The 21,215-nt window shown below is 42.7% G+C and overlaps 3 protein-coding genes across 3 annotated transcripts in view; all 3 read right to left on the bottom strand.

Moving 5' to 3' along the window:
* LOC125904870 (gastrula zinc finger protein XlCGF57.1-like) overlaps positions 1-21,215 on the bottom strand; it is a 194,375-nt gene that overhangs the window by 40,712 nt on the left and 132,448 nt on the right. The gene's annotated exons all lie outside the window — the stretch shown is intronic.
* dnai2b (dynein, axonemal, intermediate chain 2b) overlaps positions 1-21,215 on the bottom strand; it is a 216,301-nt gene that overhangs the window by 28,690 nt on the left and 166,396 nt on the right. The window lies entirely within an intron of this gene.
* On the bottom strand, positions 1,367-14,859 carry LOC125904873 (gastrula zinc finger protein XlCGF57.1-like). The gene is made up of 2 exons (XM_049602570.1): positions 14,723-14,859; positions 1,367-4,526 (listed from the first exon to the last, which is right to left on the bottom strand). Exon 2 carries the CDS (start codon positions 4,502-4,504, stop codon positions 2,759-2,761), a length of 1,746 nt encoding a protein of 581 aa, XP_049458527.1. The 5' UTR covers positions 4,505-4,526; positions 14,723-14,859; the 3' UTR covers positions 1,367-2,758.

The raw sequence follows: 21,215 nt of genomic DNA on the forward strand, positions 1-21,215 counted from the left end.
ATGTGTTCAATGTGTTAATGTGTTCAATGTGTTCATGTGTTAATGTGTTCATTTGTTCAGTGTGTTAATGTGTTCAATGTGTTAATGTTTTCAGTGTGTTAATGTGTTCATGTGTTAATGTGTTCATTTGTTCAATGTGTTAATGTGTTCATGTGTTAAATGTGTTAATGTGTTCATGTGTTCAATGTGTTCATGTGTTCAATGTATTAATGTGTTCATGTGTTCATTTGTTCAATGTGTTCATTTGTTCAATGTGTTCATGTGTTCAATGTGTTAATGTGTTCATTTGTTCATGTGTTAATGTGTTCAATGTGTTAATGTGTTAGTGTTCAGTGTGTTAATGTGTTCAATGTGTTCATTTGTTAATGTGTTCAATGTGTTAATGTGTTCAATGTGTTCATTTGTTAGTGTTCAATGTGTTAATGTGTTCAATGTGTTCATGTGTTAATGTGTTCATTTGTTCAGTGTGTTCATGTGTTCAGTGTGTTCAATGTGTTCATGTGTTCAATGTGTTCATTTGTTAATGTGTTCAGTGTGTTAATGTGTTCAATGTGTTCATTTGTTAGTGTTCAATGTGTTAATGTGTTCAATGTGTTCATGTGTTAATGTGTTCATTTGTTCAGTGTGTTCATGTGTTCAGTGTGTTCAATGTGTTCATGTGTTCATTTGTTCAGTGTGTTCATGTGTTCATTTGTTCAGTGTGTTCATGTGTTAATGTGTTCAGTGTGTTCATGTGTTCATGTGTTTCTATGTCCCTCTTTATCTCTCCAAAATACAGATTCTGGTTTTAATGAATCTCAGTTTTGCAAATGCTAAATTAGCGATTTGGAAAAGCCGGATATGAACATATTAAACTTGTTGGAGTGGGCTGGACTGATGGTCGCAGCTTGTCTGAGGGTCCAACATGCATTTTATAAACTGACCAATAATCTGAATGGTTCCAGACATGTGTGGGCTGTCAGGCTCTGTGGGGCCGAATCTGTAGAAAGGTAGATGGTTTTTTACATTTTGTGTGATTCGTGTGTGAAATATAAATGTTTGATTAATTTATTCTGAAACAGGTTTTAAACAACATTAATTACATTGATCAGAATGTCTCATAAAAAAAGTTTTTTTAATCGAATCAGAATTCGACAGCCACTGTGGAAGGAGAGTCTTCTTCTTCTTCTTCTTCTTCACAGCATTCTGACTCTGATAACAAGAAAAATGATTAAAGAATATAAAAGAATTATGAAATAAAAACATACATATATATATTAATAAAATAAAAATAAAAATAAATAAATAAATTAAAATAATAATAATTCACTTGACGCTCAGTGTCTCTGATGAAATATAAACATAAATATAAATATATTACAGAACATGAAGCAGACGGGTATGAAGCCTTTATTGTGTTGTTATTGTTTAAGGTGTGATTCGTTCCAACAGAGAAAATAAAAACAGGAGACACAGGAAGTTCAGTCAGGATCAACATGTAATAAATAAATACAAATAAAAGTATGATCAGCAATAAACATGATTTGAGTTTTATTTGGTGTCCTGACGGCTGAAGGAAGCAAACTGACTCTGAGTCTGCAGCGTCTGTCACATGGCCACGCCTCAAGAGTTGGTTTTATTATTAGCATTATTATTATTATTATTATTATTATTATTATTATTATTTTTATAATTATGATTATTATAACTTCATTTTTCCGTAGTGGAGTTACTGTTGGCTCCGATGCATGAACTGGAGCCGACAGCAGAGGGCGCTGAACGACTCAGTTTCTTCATTAATTTCAACAATCATTAGGTTGATTCAATCAATAATTCCATGTCTTAACTAACATAAAGCACCACTGACTTTTGATCAAATCAAAATATATTTTCCATGTCACATACTGGTGTTAATACAGTCACTCTCAGGCTGTTCCAGATATTTATTCAATGTATTTACAGCTTTTCTTTAAGTCATATAAATGTTTTATTTTGATCATATTTTTTTCCTTTTGAATATTTGTAATAAGTGTTAAATCATTTTTATTCTTTTAATTCCAAATAAGATCAATCAGTGATTACAACTAATAATCAAACAGCCATTAATCAATTAAATGACTTACTGAGTCACTTCATCAAATACTTCCATAAACAATCATAAATCATGATTTCATTTCATTCATTCACACCTTGAAGTATCTCCACTGTCAATAAATAACATCTTAAAATCACCTCAGAAATCGACCACGTCACAAAATTATGTGAATGAAATGAAAATAATGTGTTGACACACAGCACTGTCTTAAACTAGATGAAGAATGAATGAATGAATGAATGAATGAATGAATGAATGAATAGCAGGTCCTGCCACCTGCGTGACAACGCAGCTCGTGCACTACATGACTACTTAATTTTTGGGAAGCTATAAATCGTAGTTTGTGCTGGTGTTTTCCTCATTGTTACTGTTGTTACTGTTTTTGTGATTATAATGGTCAGCTCTTACTTTTTATTATTACTATTATTGTTGTTCTCGTTTTCATCTCACATATTCATTCATGTATTTTCCCAGATGTTGTTGTCACATCATCGCTAGCCCCCCCCCCCAGTTCTGAAAGAATCCTGAAGAACAAGTCCAGCTCCAGATGACTAAGGACGCTGCATGAAATAATAAAATCAGAATGAACTGTTTTCTTTTGATAATGTGACTCAACAGTCATTGTGGTGCTTCATGGTCACAAATTGTTCAAATCTGACAGTTTGTTTTTTCTTTCTCGTCTTTCTAAAACTCGCTGTCGTCCCCCTCAGGTTCAGGACTCTCCGCCGTCCTGTTGTCAGGTTCTCTGGTCTCCTTCCAATCATCAATACTGACTTCAATCTCAGCTACAACAGCGTCTCTGATCCTGTCATCAGTGTCAGACTGTAAATCTGGATCTGGATCTGGGTTCCTGTCTGGTTCTGGTCCTCCACAGTCTTCTCCACTATGGTGCTGTGAGGACTGGCGGCCAACACACCGATGGTTCCTGAGCTGATAAACCCAGGTGAATTTCAGATCGCAGTCGGAGCAGCTGAAAGGTTTCTCTCCGGTGTGAATCCTGGTGTGCATCTGTAAGTGCCCGCTCCTGGTGAAGGTCTTCTTACAGACAGAGCAGCTGAAAGGTTTATCTTCTGTGTGGACTCTCATGTGTGTCTGTAACCTGTCACGCTGTCTGAAGGACTTCCCGCAGACACTGCAGCTGAATCGTTTCTCTCCGGTGTGGACGCCCATGTGAAGCTGTAAACTTCCCTTCTGTGTGAAAGACTTCTGACACACAGAGCAGCTGTAGGGTTTCTCTCCTGTGTGAGTCCTCATGTGCGTCTGTAAACTTCCTCTCTGTGTAAACGATTTCTCACACACTGAGCAGCTGAATGGTTTCTCTCCTGTGTGGGTTCTCATGTGTGTCTCTAAGTATCCACTTCCTGTGAAGGATTTCTGGCACACGGAGCAGCTGAAGAGTTTCTCTCCTGTGTGGATCCTCATGTGTGTCTGTAAATATCCGCTCCGTGTGAACGACTTCTTACAGACAGAGCAGCTGAATAGTTTCTCTCCAGTGTGCGTTTTCATGTGTGTCTGTAGATAACCACTTCGTGTGAAAGATTTCTCACACTGAGAGCAGCTGAATAGTTTCTCTCCTGAGTGGACCGTCGTGTGGATCTTCATATTAGTCTTGTTGTTGAACCTTTTCCCACACTCAGGGCAGCTGAATGGTTTCTCCCCTGTGTGAGTTTTCATGTGCGTCTTCAGACCCGCCTTAAGGCCAAATCTTTTCCCGCACTCAGAGCAGCTGAATGGTTTCAGGCCTGTGTGACTTGTTGAGTGTCTCTTCAGATCCACCTTGTTGCCAAACGCTTTCCCGCACTCGGAGCAGCTGAAGGGTTTCTCTCCGGTGTGGATTCTCATGTGCGTCTGCAGATGTGCGCCAACGGTGAAGGACTTTGCACAGACGGAACAGCTGAACGGTTTCTCTCCTGTGTGAGTTCTCATGTGGATCTTGAGATGTGTCCTGCGGCCAAATGTTTTCCCACACTCGGAGCAGTTGAATGGTTTCTCACCAGGTCTACGTCTGGAATCGGTTTTCAGGGAGTTTAAACCTGACTGAGGTTCTCTGGTCTCGTCCAGGTCATCAAGACTGACTTCAATCTCGGCTACGATTGAGTCTTCATCACTGTCGTCAGTCTCAGCTTCAGAAGACTCTCTGGGCACTGGTAATACACCGTCTTCGGGCACTGGTCCTGGTCCTGCTGGTGGGCCTGGTGGTCCTCCACAGTGGTGTCCCTCAGACTGAGGTGTCTCTTCATCATCTTCACTCTTCACAGGGACAGGAGTGAATGTGAACTTGGTGATATCAGCCTCCTCCAGCCCTTGAAGCTGCTCTCCCTCCTGACTGCTCCACAGTTCCTCCTCTTCCTCTTTAATGTGTGGGGGCTCTGGGTCCTCCTGGTCCACACTGGAGCTCCACTCCTGCTGCTCCTCTTTAACCACGATCATTTTGTGTCGTTGGTTGGTGGAGCTGAAATACAGGAAAACAATTATTAATGTTTAATCACACATTTTAACACCGATAGTTTAATGACACATGATGAACTCCATCAGCATCAATTTTAATAATCAAACATGATTCATCAAAGGAATTATTAGCACTCCAGCACTGATTGCAGGCAGTCACCAAGGCCCTCTCAAAACTGAAGAAATGATTAGGGACCAGACCTAGTAGGCACATGTAATACTTCAAGACGTACAAAAACCCAACAGGAAGACGGCCATTTTGAATTTTATGAGCAATTTCAGTGCATGGTTTTGCCATTTCAAGGGGTCATACTTTTATGAATTCCTCGTTCACATTTGATCCAATTGACTTCAAATTTTGTCTTGAATATCTTTAGACCTTGGACATGCAAAGTTCTTAAAAGTTTGAGTTTTCGTCGAACTGTGTGACCGTGACGAGGCATCGGTTTTTAACTCGAGCATACACATGATCCAATCTGCACCCTACTCTCTCTGTCTCCCTCTGTTAGCATTCCACTGCACAGCTGAGACCCTGGACCAGATTATGAGATCCTGTCCAGTTTTTGACAAGAGACTAGTCTTGTCATGGTACCGAAATTGGGACCCACGGTATGATACCAATGAAAGTATCACGGTTCTGAGTAGTATCACGATACCACAGCAAAAATGAGGCAGATGTGCCTTTTGTCATTTATAAAAAGATAAATCACTTTTCTATAATACATCAATGATATTTCAATAATTATAAAATAAATTACTTATTGACTTATTCATACTTCAAAAACAGCATCAATAAGTGATTAACATAGGGGGGATTGAAATAAAATAAATAAATAAAATATACTGAACAAAAATATAAACGCAACACTTTTGTTTTTGCTCCCATTTTTCATGAGCTGAACTCAAAGATCTAAAACTTTTTCTATATACACAAAAGACCATTTCCCTCAAATATTGTTGACAAATCTGTCTAAATCTGTGTTAGCGAGCACTTCTCCTTTGCCGAGATAATCCATCCCACCTCACAGGTGTGGCATATCAAGATGCTGATTAGACAGCATGATTATTGCACAGGTGTGCCTTAGGCTGGCCACAATAAAAGGCCACTCTGAAATGTGCAGTTTTGCTTTACTGGGGGGGACAGAAATCCAGTCAGTATCTGGTGTGACCACCATTTGCCTCACGCAGTGCAACACATCTCCTTCCCATAGAGTTGGTCAGGTTGTTGATTGTGGCCTGTGGAATGTTGGTCCACTCCTCTTCAATGGCTGTACGAAGTTGCTGGATATTGGCAGGAACTGGAACACGCTGTCGTATACGCCGATCCAGAGCATCCCAAACATGCTCAATGGGTGACATGTCCGGTGAGTATGCTGGCCATGCAAGAACTGGGATGTTTTCAGCTTCCAGGAATTGTGTACAGATCCTTGCAACATGGGGCCGTGCATTATCATGCTGCAACATGAGGTGATGGTCGTGGATGAATGGCACAACAATGGGCCTCAGGATCTCGTCACGGTATCTCTGTGCATTCAAAATGCCATCAATAAAATGCACCTGTGTTCGTTGTCCATAACATACGCCTGCCCATACCATAACCCCACCGCCACCATGGGCCACTCGATCCACAACGTTGACATCAGCAAACTGCTCACCCACACGACGCCACACACGCTGTCTGCCATCTGCCCTGAACAGTGAAAACCGGGATTCATCCGTGAAGAGAACACCTCTCCAACGTGCCAGACGCCATCGAATGTGAGCATTTGCCCACTCAAGTCGGTTACGACGACGAACTGCAGTCAGGTCGAGACCCCGACGAGCATGCAGATGAGACGGTTTCTGACAGTTTGTGCAGAAATTCTTTGGTTATGCAAACCGATTGTTGCAGCAGCTGTCCGGGTGGCTGGTCTCAGACGATCTTGGAGGTGAACATGCTGGATGTGGAGGTCCTGGGCTGGTGTGGTTACACGTGGTCTGTGGTTGTGAGGCCGGTTGGATGTACTGCCAAATTGTCTGAGATGGCTTATGGTAGAGAAATGAACATTCAATTCACGTGCAACAGCTCTGGTGGACATTCCTGCAGTCAGCATGCCAACTGCACGCTCCCTCACATTTCAGAGTGGTGTTTTATTGTGGCCAGCCTAAGGCACACCTGTGCAATAATCATGCTGTCTAATCAGCATCTTGATATGCCACACCTGTGAGGTGGGATGGATTATCTCGGCAAAGGAGAAGTGCTCACTAACACAGATTTAGACAGATTTGTGAACAATATTTGTGGGAAAAGGTCTTCTGTGTGTACAGAAAATGTTTTAGATCTTTGAGTTCAGCTCATGAAAAATGGGGGCGTCGGTGGCTTAGTGGTAGAGCAGGCGCCCCATGTACAAGGCTGTTGCCGCAGCGGCCCGGGTTCGACTCCAGCCTGTGGCCCTTTGCTGCATGTCCTTCCCTCTCTCTCCCCCCTTCACGCTTAAGCTGTCCTATCAATTAAAGGCTAAAACACCCAAAAAATATCTTTAAAAAAACAAACAAAAAAAAAACGTGTTGCGTTTATATTTTTGTTCAGTGTAAATCAACCAGCCACCCTCCTCCCCTGACAAGTAAAGAACAGTCCCTTCCTAAGTAAAGAACAGTCCCTAAAGTGTGGTGAGGTTTGTGGACCGTTACCTGCCACAAAGAGAGAAATGTGAACGGCTCGTTTCTCCTCTGACATGTCACATACCTGTGTGCCGCCACGGCTCGGCTGTTCAGGTGCTACTGGGCAGTCATGACACCAAGAAGAGGAAATTACTGGACCTGGAGCCGGGCTTCTCGGTCGCCAGTAAGCCGTTATCTTGCGTCGCTGAGCACTATGGTCGCCGTATTTGACAGGAATACGTACTCCTGTCTGTGACCCCCGTTCAACCCACAACCAGCAGGATTCGCCGTTCGTTTCTGCTGCTGGTTGAAATCTGTACTTGCACAGCGTGCTCCTGAATGATTTATTTTGCTGGCACAAAACTATTTTGAGTAAAATGCTCACACTGTAGAGCTCTGTGGAAAACAAACCACTGAAGCATGTATAAACAAATCTAACCTACAAGTAAAAATAAATAAATAATAACTCAGTAGCTCAGCTAACACCTGACGTGTCACTGGAAAACAAACCACTGCAGCAGCATGTTGAGTGCCAGGTGGCCAGCGCACGTCGTTATTGGACAGCGCATGGACACTCACCCTCTTGTGATTGGACTCTGATCTTATCTCACAGTAGTGGTTCCATGAGGTACCGTAGTACTACGGTGCTCCAACATTATGGTATCATATGTACTGTGGTGGTTTAGTACCGCGGTCTACTGTTGGTACCAGTATACCCTGCAACACTACAAGAGACAACACTGGCGGAGGCCAACACTCACTGAAAATGTGTTTGACTTCGTGCCAAGCATGTCCGCCTGAAACCCTGGGCCCTTACATGAGGACGTCACATTGTGGCTTTACTTGACCTTATAATTCATTCTACTAAACTCAGACTTGTTGTCCTAGTTTGTGAACACTTTTTTGCCCACCTAGCAGCCTTTACGGAGCGCCGAGATGATGGTCAAACTTGGCTATCTAGAATAAGTCATGACAAGGTTTCCATCAGTGGACATGTGCAAAGATAATCTGCACAACAAACAAATCCAGGTAAAAACAAGATGGCAGCATACTCTGTTGTCATAAAGAATCCAGAGTGGATGACCCGGGGACAGAAAGTCCTAAGACCCTGAGACTGTACACTAGGGATGTCCCGATCACATTTTATTTTGAAACCGAGTCCAATCTGATACTTTGCAAAGCATTAACAAGAAAAAAAAAGAATGCATCCAAGTTGTCCCATAAGATTTTTTTTAAATTTAAATAGTATCCAAAAAGCTTATCGGTGGTTCAGCAGCATAAAATGTAAACCAAGTCAATATCTTCTTCTTGTCTTCAATAAAAAAAATAGGCCTCTATCTTTTGTAGCGGTTTGACACATGAAACAAATATTTGTCTTTTCCTCAGTTTCAAGAAAGTAAATGTTTTTTTCCACCAAAGAAAAGAAATGCTCCGTTCAACCACTTCAATCCAGTTCAAACAAAAAACAGCACTCCAGGATTTCCAAATAACATATCACAGTTCAATTCAGTTCAATCCACAGAGTTCGCTGAACAAAAGAAAACTCCACCCCAGGTTTTCCTGCAAACAAGGAGGTAAAGAAAATCCACTGTTTGCTCTGACTCAGTTCAGTTTTAAGACAATAAATCAACCCGTCCCGAAGGTTCCAAATAAGGAATAATGAAACGGAAAGTAACCCCCGGCTTGTGCCAACTCACGGGACCGTGGGTGAATGCCGTAATGCTCCGGCATTGTTTCGGGCGTGGAGGTTCTGTAGGATCCCTTGATATCCATGGAGGAATCTCTGAGGTGAGGCCGGTGGCCAGATGGATGATATTCCACAGGGAAGCGCACCTATTTCGCGGACTTTGAGCAGTGTAAAATGCCGTGGTGGGCCGAATACGCAGAGGAATTCTGGCTCATTTCTCACTCGCTGGTGACTCTTGCCATACTGCCAGGAGCGGCATAATGTAGGGGCCGGTCAACCTGGGCTCTGCTGATCGAGCCATCCCACTGGCTGATAGCACCGGTGGTTGTGTCTGGAGTCCAGCACCCTGAGACTGTGCACGAAGTCCAGCACCCTGAGACTGTGCACTAACTCCAGCACCCTGAGACTGTACAGTAAGTCCAGCACCCCGAGACTGTGCAGTAAGTCCAGCACCCTGATACTAAGACTAAGTCTTGCACCCTGAGACTGCACTAAGTCCAGCACCCTGAGACTTAGACTAAGTCCAGCACCCTGAGACTTAGACTAAGTCCAGCACCCTGAGACTGTGCACTAAGTCTTGCACCCTGACACTGTACACTAAGTCCAGCACCCTGAGACTGTACACTAAGTGCAGCACCCTGAGACTGTACAGTAAGTCAAGCACCCTGAGACTGTACACTAAGTCCAGCACCCTGAGACTTAGACTAAGTCTTGCACCCTGAGACTGTGCAGTAAGTCCAGCACCCTGAGACTTAGACTAAGTCCAGCACCCTGAGACTGTGCAGTAAGTCCAGCACCCTGAGACTGTACACTAAGTCCAGCACCCTGAGACTGTACACTAAGTCCAGCACCCTGAGACTGTACACTAAGTGCAGCACCCTGAGACAGTACACTAAGTGCAGCACCCTGAGACTGTACACTAAGTCCAGCACCCTGAGACTGTGCACTAAGCCCAGCACCCTGAGACTGTACACTAAGTCCAGCACCCTGAGACTGTGCACTAAGTCCAGCACCCTGAGACTGTACACTAAGTGCAGCACCCTGAGACTGTGCACTAAGTCCAGCACCCTGAGACTGTACACTAAGTGCAGCACCCTGAGACTGTACACTAAGTCCAGCACCCTGAGACTGTGCACTAAGTGCAGCACCCTGAGACTGTGCACTAAGCCCAGCACCCTGAGACTGTACACTAAGTGCAGCACCCTGAGACTGTGCACTAAGCCCAGCACCCTGAGACTGTACACTAAGTGCAGCACCCTGAGACTGTACACTAAGTCCAGCACCCTGAGACTGTGCACTAAGTCCAGCACCCTGAGACTTAGACTAAGTCTTGCACCCTGAGACTGTACACTAAGTCCAGCACCCTGAGACTGTGCACTAAGCCCAGCACCCTGAGACTGTACACTAAGTGCAGCACCCTGAGACTGTACACTAAGTCCAGCACCCTGAGACTGTGCACTAAGTGCAGCACCCTGAGACTGTGCACTAAGTCCGGCACCCTGAGACTTAGACTAAGTCTTGCACCCTGAGACTGTGCACTAAGTCCAGCACCCTGAGACTTAGAATAAGTCCAGCACCCTGAGACTGTACACGAAGTCCAGCACCCTGAGACTTAGAATAAGTCCAGCACCCTGAGACTGTACACGAAGTCCAGCACCCTGAGACTTAGACTAAGTCCAGCACCCTGAGACAGTACACTAAGTGCAGCACCCTGAGACTGTACAGTAAGTCCAGCACCCTGAGACTGTGCACTAAGTCCAGCACCCTGAGACTTAGACTAAGTCCAGCACCCTGAGACTGTACACTAAGTCCAGCACCCTGAGACTGTGCACTAAGTCCAGCACCCTGAGACCGTACAGTAAGTCCAGCACCCTGAGACCGTACAGTAAGTCCAGCACCCTGAGACCGGACACTAAATCCAGCACCGTGAGACTGTACACTAAGTGCAGCACCCTGAGACTGTACAGTAAGTCCAGCACCCTGAGACCGTACAGTAAGTCCAGCACCCTGAGACTGTACACTAAGTCCAGCACCCTGAGACTATATGCTAAGAGGAACGAGGGAGGCTGAGGACTGGTGAGCGTCAGAGCCACTGTCCAGGACCATACAGCCAAGATCCAGCAACAAATCGGGAAGATGTTCCCCAAAGATGAGCTGCTCAGTGAATACCTAACAGCTAACATTAACTAGGTACTAACAGCTAACGTTAACCTGCTGCTAACAGCTAACGTTAACTAGCTACTAACAGCTAACATTAACTAGGTGCTAACAGCTAACGTTAACCTGCTGCTAACAGCTAACGTTAACTAGCTACTAACAGCTAACATTAACTAGGTGCTAACAGCTAACGTTAACCTGCTGCTAACAGCTAACGTTAACTAGCTACTAACAGCTAACATTAACTAGGTGCTAACAGCTAACGTTAACCTGCTGCTAACAGCTAACGTTAACTAGCTACTAACAGCTAACATTAACTAGGTGCTAACAGCTAACATTAACCTGCTGCTAAAAACTTACGTTAACTAGCTGCTTACAACTGTTTATTAGCTCTTCTCCGTTTTCCAAACAAATACAACATGCTGACATTATTAACAAAAGCCTATGGCATTTTACATTGTATAAATTAGCCTAGCACCTAGCAGAGATTTCCACTGCTCATATTTCAGTCAGGACAAATCTCAGTGTGTGCGGAGACTTTATTGAAACTGACCTGAGTTTCGGATTTACTCGTGACTGTGTTAATTGGCGACTTTCAGCCGAATGCATCTGTGGTTGTCGTAGTGACAATAACTGTTTTTTCAACCAGGAAGAGAACATGTAGCTGTCCTCGCGACGCCTCTTTATTCCATTTTTCAGAACAATATCAAAACATAGCCGACCTGATCCGTCTTTGGACTCTTGTTAGAGGAACCCAGTCACGGACCAACACTCAGTCACAGTTTGAATCACACTTGTTAAGACAGAATGTTGAAAACAGGAAGAGGCCAAGTTGCTTTTCCTGTAAATTTAACTCTTATCTCTCATAAATGTTCTAAATAGGCTTACACAGTTTGGTCTCTGGTGCCTGTCTAAATAAACACGTGCCATATTAAAGAACCGTTCAGCCCTGTGAAACGTAAAAAAGAACATTTTCACGAGATTCGAACCCGCTCCATCATGGGAACATAGGCGCACAATTAACGTGATGCACCACCATTGCAACTCCACCACAGATACAGATACACCGACAACATACAGCCAGCTGTGTCTTCAAATTGGGAGGCAGCCAGATCAACTTGTGAGCACACAGTCCATGCACTGAGGAACATTTTACAATCTCACTGTTTTCACTACAAAAAGCAGCGGTTTAAACTCGCTTAATTCATAAACCTAACGTTTATTGTTGTGCTACAGGTCGATAAAGACAATATTCATATACTCACCTGGAAATACTTTATTTTAAATTAAGCAATAAAGCAGCAGCTCTATAACAGATTTATCTCTAAGATAAATTATCTATTCATGTTGTAGCATTAAGGCGATTAAAACCACAGACGCATTCAGCTGAAAGTCGCCACTTAACACAGTCGCAAGTAAATCCAAAACTGACCTGTGTTTGTATGGCTGCTTTCTAGTCATCCAACCACTCGAAGTACTTTTTACACTACGAGTCACATTCACACACACATTCATACACACATTCACACACTGGTGGCCGAGGCTACCATACAAGGTGCCATCTAAAGGCCCTGACACACCAAGCCGACGGTCGGCCGTCGACCAAAGTCGGGCCGTCGGAGAGAGTCTGTCGGCCTAGTTTTTGCGGTGTGTCCCGCACCGTCGGGACTTCGGCGTCCGCGGCTTTTCGGCCGATTGAGCATGTTGAATCGGCGGTGGAGCTTGTCGGTGAGAGAGATCACTCTGATTGGCTGTTCAGGTTTTATTTCCTCGCCCCTGTAGCGAGTGAATCTGCCTGTAGTGAAACCGGGGCTAACCGGTGCTTCCTCCTCAGGAGGACTTCACTCAGCTGCCCCACAGACCCGCTGCTTCTTCCCACTTTAACCTGAATAACAAACCGGAGCTAGCTGGGAGCGGCTAGCGGAGCGTTAGCCGCAGCATGACCGGAGGGAAGCACAGCCAGTTAGCCTCCGCTAGTCTCTGAGCTAGCCCCGGCTCTCCGTTTGGATCCAACCGGAGCACCGAGCCCTGGTTTGTTATTCAGGTTAAAGTGGGAAGAAGCAGCGGGTTTATCGGGCAGCTGAGTGAAGTGGAGCCTGCGGAGGAAACACCGGGACCGTCTGGATGTAATAGTCCGTGGAGGTGCTGTGGTGCTCGGCTGCACAGATAGGAAACCCCTCGGCTGACAGGATGTACCACTCTCTCACTCCGCTCTCTCTCACGCAGGCGCAGAACGTATGTGCTACTTGGCCGTCGGATGTAGTCCGTGCAGTGTGTTCAAATGCAACTAACACAGGGCGACGTGAGGCAAAGTAGACGACGCAACAGATGGCTTTCATCGCCGCTAGTTCTTTGATGTCCGTTTGGTGTGTCCACACCTTTACACACTTACACTCCGATGGAAGCATCATCGGGAACAATTTGGAGGAGCTGGGGATCGAACCCCTGATCTTCCGATTGGTGGACAACCTGCTCTACGTCTGATCACAGCTGTCTAATCACAGTCTCTCTCTGATCACAACCTCTCTCTGAACATAGCCTCTCTCTGATCACAGCCCTCTGATCACAGCCTCACTCTGATCACAGCCTCTCTCTGATCACAGCCTCTCTCTGATCACAGTCTCTCTCTGATCACAACCTCTCTCTGAACATAGCCTCTCTCTGATCACAGCCCTCTGATCACAGCCTCACTCTGATCACAGCCTCTCTCTGATCACAGCCTCTCTCTGATCACAGCCTCTCTCTGATCACAGCTGTCTAATCACAGCTGTCTGATCACAGTCTCTCTCTGATCACAACCTCTCTCTGAACATAGCCTCTCTCTGATCACAGCCCTCTGATCACAGCCTCACTCTGATCACAGCCTCTCTCTGATCACAGCCTCTCTCTGATCACAGTCTCTCTCTGATCACAACCTCTCTCTGAACATAGCCTCTCTCTGATCACAGCCTCTATCTGATCACAGTCTCTCTCTGATCACAACCTCTCTCTGAACATAGCCTCTCTCTGATCACAGCCCTCTGATCACAGCCTCACTCTGATCACAGCCTCTCTCTGATCACAGTCTCTCTCTGATCACAACCTCTCTCTGAACATAGCCTCTCTCTGATCACAGCCTCTCTCTGATCACAGCCTCACTCTGATCACAGCCTCTCTCTGATCACAGCCTCACTCTGATCACACCCTGTCTCTGATCACAACCTCTCTCTAATCACAGCCTCTCTGATCACAGCCTCACTCTGATCACAACCTCTGTCTGATCACAGCCTCTCTCTGATTACAGTCCCTCTCTGATCACAGCCTCTCTCTGATCACAGCCTCCTCTTCACCGTTTATTGTTTGTGAAATTAAAGTCAATCAGAGTTTTGTCACTCAACACATCTTTGTTGCAGTTCTGTCCTCTTGAAATGAACTACAAAGTTGTTTTCAGGATTTTCTCTTCTCGTGGAGGAATGATGAAAGAAAAACACCCTGAAATATGACGAAACGATTTTCAGTTAGCAGCTCAGACTGTCCCCGTGTGTCCTCCAGGAGGACATCCTGTCTGGGTCCATGTCCCAGTGTCTCTCAGTCAGCAGCTCAGACTGTCTCCATCCTCCCAAAACACTCTCACTGACAGCAGCAGAAGGAATGAGACGTGTTAGCAGGAGCTAGCTGTGGCTAACGTTAGCAACATTAGCAGTGAAGCTGTTTCCGGCGGGAGAAAGAAAACAAACCTGCTCTTTGTAGTTTTATTTCAGCTTTGAAGTCCACATCCAGCTGTCTGTGACGTCACAAGGTCTTTACTAAACTAAACTCTGGAGCCTTTTCACTCCGCCGTCCTCCGCACGAGACTAATCACTACTGTAGGTTCCTCTTCTTCTTCGTTTTGTTTTCCGGCGGTTGGCATCCGGCATTGGGTGCATTACCGCCACCTTCTGCTCTGGAGTGTGGCTCACACACACACACACACACACACACACACACACACACACACACACACACACACACACACACTTGCTTATCTTCCTGATTTGTTCTGGATTTCTTGTTGTTGCCTTTTCATCAGTCTCTCTCTCCACCGACCAACTTCTCTCTCAAAGCTCTTTCCATCCTCGCATACCGAGACATCACCCACTCCATCTCATTACCATCCTCTTCATCACTAATTGACGTGATGAAACATTCAGAGTACAGTTTGTGCGATCCGCCAAAAGTTTTAAATCCAACACTCCGTCCCTCCCGGAAGTGTTTTAATAATGTCAATGACATAAGTCATCGTGACTGAGTTACACAGCCTCAGACATATTAATGACATCATCATTATTTTTATCATGTAGCCTATCATCATTATCGTTCACAACGAAACCATTCATTATTGACTTTTTTTTTTCAACTTTATTAAGCAAAGTCTGGCGTTATATTCAAAGCTTTCAATTTTCCAGACTGAGCATTTGCAGCATATTTGTAACAATACATATATCAAAAATAAAATAAAATAAATAATAGAATAGAAGTCAGAGGTCTAGACAGAAATGAATGCATTCAGATTGTTATAAACAGTCAAGGCTTGTTTGGTTTGAAGACATTTCAGTGTTTTTTAAAGTTGGTTATCTCATTCATATAAACTGAGAACAGTGCGTGGCTCTTCATGATTCTGCATCTGTGGATAAATTGTTTTGCAATAATAATTAAACTGTTACACATCATTTCCCGTTTTTTTTTGTTTTGTATTATAACTCCATACTTAATGTCCTTGTATTCCGGCTCGGGCGACTGAGTGACCTTTTCAGATATGCAGTCTTGAAATGCTTCCCAAAACACTCTGGTATAAGTAGCCTACAGTTAAAAACAAGTGTTCTAACATCTCAGTGTCAGGGTCACAAGAAGTACAGTGGTTTTTATCGATGTTGAATCTTTGTCTCAGAAACTCATTACAAGGATAGATATCATTTAAGGTTTTAAAATGTGTTTCTTTAGCTTTCGGTGATACGGGTAGAGTGAGGCATCTGGCTCTAATTCTGACTATAATCTCTTCAGGATAATCTTTGAACAGATTTTTTATTTTTAATGATAAAGGGAAGAGATTAGATGTGAGGACACCTCGTATGATTTGGTTAGTACATTTTTTATCTATGAAATTAATATCATCTATAAAAAGTGACGGCATCATTCTATTATCATAAAGCAACATTCCTTTTACCATGTTCACCTTGTGGAATCGCTTTGATCACCGCCAAGTGTTGTTGTTTAGTACACTTTATATTAAATTGATTAACAAAATCATCATAGTCAAGACAGTTTCCTCTTGAATCCGTTAAGTGCAAAATCGACCAAATACCTCCCTCTACCCAGTCATTAAAAAACAAAGATTTTCTTCTAGACAAGACACATCTGTTGTTCCAGATGGGAACAGACTGTGGAGTAAAGTTATGACCATAAATTAGTTTCCAGTACAGGAGGACCTGCTGATGAAACTCGGACAACTTAACTGGTAGCTTGGTGATATTAACAGAAAATCTATCCCATTTTTCAAATATTTTAGAGGGAATATGAATGAATATAAAAATGAAACCAGAAACCATTGACATTGCTTCATAGTCGATCACATTTAGACCTCCTTCATCTAACGATTTTACCACATCCCCTTTTCTCAGATAATGATATTGATTTTTCCAAATAAAATTAAAATTTGTTTGATTAATTGATTTAATTAAATGACCAGGAATGGATAAAGAGAACGCTGGATATGTAAATCTAGAAAGTGCTTCAATTTTGGGGCTCAAAATACGTCCAAAAATTGACATATCTCTTTGTAACCAGGAGTTGAGTATATTTTTACTTTTCTTTATGACTGTCATAATATTTAATTCTTCTCTGGTTTTACAACCCTTTGTTATGGTCACTCCTAAATATTTCACTTCATTTTTCACTGCAGTTCCATATAAGTCAATTGGTTGAAGATCATGTATTGAAATTAGCTCGCATTCTTTTAAATGTAAGTACAGTCTAGAAAAATGATCTATTTTATTGATTACCAAAGGGATCTGTTCTGCCCTCTTGAGGAAGATCGTGGTATCTTCAGCTAGCTGAGTTATGGTCAGATGATTACTTCATACATTTAAAGGCTCAATGTCGGGGTTATTTTTAAGAAAAACTGCTAATAACTCTGCAGCTAAAATAAATAATAAAGGAGAGCAGCAGCAGCCCTGCCGGACCCCACGTTAAACCTCAAATCTTCTAGTTCAATCAATCAATCAATCAATCAATCAATCAATCAATCAATCAATCAATTTTATTTATAAAGCCCAATATCACAAATCACAATTTGCCTCACAGGGCTTTACAGCATACGACATCCCTCTGTCCTTATGACCCTCACAGCGGATCAGGAAAAACTCCCCAAAAACCCTTTAACGGGGAAAAAACGGTAGAAACCTCAGGAAGAGCAACTGAGGAGGGATCCCTCTTCCAGGACGGACAGACGTGCAATAGATGTCGTACAGAACAGATCAGCATGATAAATTAACAGTAATCCACATGACACAATGAGACAGAGAGAGAGAGAGAGAGAGAGAGATGCAGGTAATGACAGTAGCTTACAACAACATTAATGAAAGTAATAATATTATAGTTATAGTTCTGGCTACTGTGGTACAATATGTTGAAAGTATGTATTAATATCTGGCAGTATACATGTGTGACAATAGTCATATGTGTATAATAACAGTAGAAGTATGACTAATGATGGCAGCAGCAGCAGCAGGAGGCATCTGGCAGGACCACGGCAGCAGCACAACCACACACATCACGCTGTCCAGGCACCGCTGTGATATGAGTTAATCTGAGAGACAGTGGAGCACAAAGGCTCCGGAGAAGAAGCCGAGTTAGTGACATCCAGAATGGCCGGGTTAGCTAGATGCAGTAATAGAATACGAGAGAGAGAGAGAGAGAGAGAGAGAGAGAGAGAGAGAGAGAGAAGGAGAGAAGGTGCCCGGTGTATTATAGAGGGGTCCTCCGGCAGACTAGGCCTAAGTCAGCCTAACTAGGGGCTGGTACAGGGCAAGCCTGAGCCAGCCCTAACTATAAGCTTTATCAAAGAGGAAAGTCTTAAGTCTAGTCTTAAATGTGGAGACGGTGTCTGCCTCCCGGACCGTAACAGGAAGATGATTCCACAGGAGAGGAGCCTGATAGCTGAAGGCTCTGGCTCCTGATCTACTTTGGAGACTTTAGGGACCACGAGTAACCCTGCGTTCTCAGAGCGCAGTGTTCTGGTGGGATAATAAGGCACTATGAGCTCTCTAAGATATGATGGAGCTTGACCATTTAGAGCTTTATAAGTTAACAGTAGGATTTTAAATTCAATTCTGGATTTTACAGGGAGCCAGTGCAGAGAAGCTAAAACAGGAGAGATATGATCGCGTTTCTTAGTTCCTGTTAGTACACGTGCTGCTGCATTCTGAATTAGCTGGAGAGTTTTTAAGGACTTACTAGAGCTACCTGATAATAGAGAGTTACAGTAATCCAGCCTTGAGGTAACAAAGCGTGGACCAATTTTTCTGCATCTTTTCGGGTCAGGATAGGCCTAATTTTCGCAATATTACGCAGATGAAAAATGCAGTCCGTGAGGTTTGTTTTAAATGAGAATTAAAAGACAAATCTTGATCAAATATTACTCCGAGGTTTCTTACGGTAGTGCTAGAGGCCAGAGCAATGCCATCTAGAGAAACTATGTCATCAGATAAAGAGTCTCTGAGTTGTTTGGGGCCAAGAACAATAACTTCAGTTTTGTCTGAATTTAACATCAGGAAATTGGTGCTCATCCAAGTTTTTATGTCTTTAAGGCAGTTATGGAGTTTAGTTAATTGATTACTTTCTTCTGGCTTCATCGATAAATACAACTGTGTATCATCCGCATAACAATGGAAATTTATAGAGTGATTTCTAATGATGTTACCTAAAGGAAGCATATATAGAGTAAATAGGATTGGTCCGAGCACAGAACCTTGCGGAACTCCAAAACAAACTTTAGTACGTGAGGATAATTCATTATGAACGTGAACAAACTGAAAACGACCAGATAAATAAGATTTAAACCAGCTCAGTGCAGAACCTTTTAGGCCAATTAAGTGATCCAGTCTCTGCAGTAGAATTTGATGGTCAATTGTGTCAAACGCTGCACTAAGATCTAATAAAACAAGTACAGAGACGAGTCCTTTGTCTGAAGCAATCAGAAGGTCATTTGTAATTTTAACTAGTGCTGTCTCAGTGCTATGATGCACTCTAAATCCTGACTGAAATTCCTCAAATAAATTATTATCCTGGAGAAAATCACACAGCTGGTCTGCGACTACTTTCTCAAGGATCTTTGACATAAAGGGAAGATTAGATATTGGTCTATAGTTGGCTAACACCTCTGGATCCAGGGTGGGCTTTTTTAGTAGAGGTTTAATTACAGCTACCTTAAAAGACTGTGGTACATAGCCTGTTAATAAGGATATATTGATCATATCTAATATATGAGTGTTAACTAAAGGAAAGACCTCCTTAAGTAGCCTAGTTGGGATGGGGTCTAAGAGACACGTTGATGATTTAGATGAAGAAATCACTGCAGTCAATTCTTGAAGAGAAATTGGGGAGAAGCAATCTAAATATATATTAGGTCTTACAGCTGTGTTTGAGGTTAGATAGGTACTATCTGAGGGCAGGAGGTCATGAATTTTGCCTCTAATAGTTAGAATTTTGTCATTAAAAAAGCTCATAAAATCATTACTGCTAAGGGCTAAGGGAATACAAGGCTCAATAGAGCTCTGACTCTCAGTCAGCCTGGCTACAGTGCTGAAAAGAAACCTGGTGTTGTTCTTATTGTCTTCTATTAATGCTGAGTGATAGTTTGCTCTGGCATTGCGGAGGCCCCTCTTATAAATTTTGAGACTATCAGTCCAGATTAAACGAGATTCTTCCAGTTTGGTTCATCGCCAATTCCTTTCAAACTTTCGCGATATTTGTTTTAACTTACGGGTTTGAGAGTTATACCAAGGAGCGAACTTTCTTTGCTTTGCTAACTTCTTTTTAAGAGGAGCTACAGAGTCGAGCGTTGTTCGCAGCGAGCCTACAGCGCTATCGACAAAATGATCAATTCGGGAGAGGTTAAAGTCGGCACAGGAAACCTCTGTTATTGAAGGACTTGGTATTGAATTTAACGACGGAGTAATCATTTCCTTAAATTTTGCGACAGCACTATCGGATAAACATCTAGTATAGTAACTGTTGCTGAGTGGCGTGTAATCGAGTAAAAAGAAATCAAAAGTAATCAGATAATGATCCAATAGCGAGGGATTCTGTGGAAAGACTGTTAGGTTATCAATTTCAATTCCATACGTCAGAACTAGATCGAGGGTATGGTTAAAACAGTGAGTGGGTTCATGTACACCCTGACTGAAGCCAATGGAGTCTAATAATGAGATAAATGCGGTAGCCAGGGAGTTATTATCAACGTCGACATGAATGTTGTTGTAGTTGTTCCTTGAGGGAGAGAGACTGAACTGTTAATATCCTTATACATTATATTAATAAACTGTGCACCAAAGCCAAAATACTCTAGGGATTTCATTATAAACAAATGCTCAACAGAATCGAAGGCTTTGTAAAAATCTAAAAATAAAATAAAGCTTTTATCTTCAATTAAATATTTATAGTCAAGTAAATCAAGAACCAACCTAATATTATTATGTATAGACCTGTCTCTATAAATCACTATACCTTTTGTCCTTACCAGATTTGGGTAATAGAGTAAAGACACCTTGTTTCATAGTTGGCATTAAATCATTACTCTTAATGAATTCCTTCAGAGCATTAAATAATTGTTCTTTTCAGTCTTCCCAGAAAAACTTATAAATTTTGAGGTTAAACCATCTTGACCAGGCGATTTTCCTGCTGACATTTGCTTTATAGCTGCATCCAGTTTTATCATTTCTATCTCAGAATCACACGTTTTTAATGTTGAGTCAATTTTAGAAATGTTTTGTTTCATACTTTCCAAAAAAAGATAATGGATCTTCTCCTGCATGTGCTGAAGAGTATAAATTAGAATAGAAACAGTGAATTTCTTCAGATATTAATTTTGTGTCAGAGCATTCTCTATCATTGATCATCAGCAGATCTATTCGATTTCTTTCTTGTCTCCTCCTTTCAAGTCCAAAAAAATAAGATGAATTTTTCTCTCCTGGC

Source organism: Epinephelus fuscoguttatus, linkage group LG17 (assembly GCF_011397635.1).
Source record: "Epinephelus fuscoguttatus linkage group LG17, E.fuscoguttatus.final_Chr_v1".
Lineage (NCBI taxonomy): Eukaryota > Metazoa > Chordata > Actinopteri > Perciformes > Serranidae > Epinephelus > Epinephelus fuscoguttatus.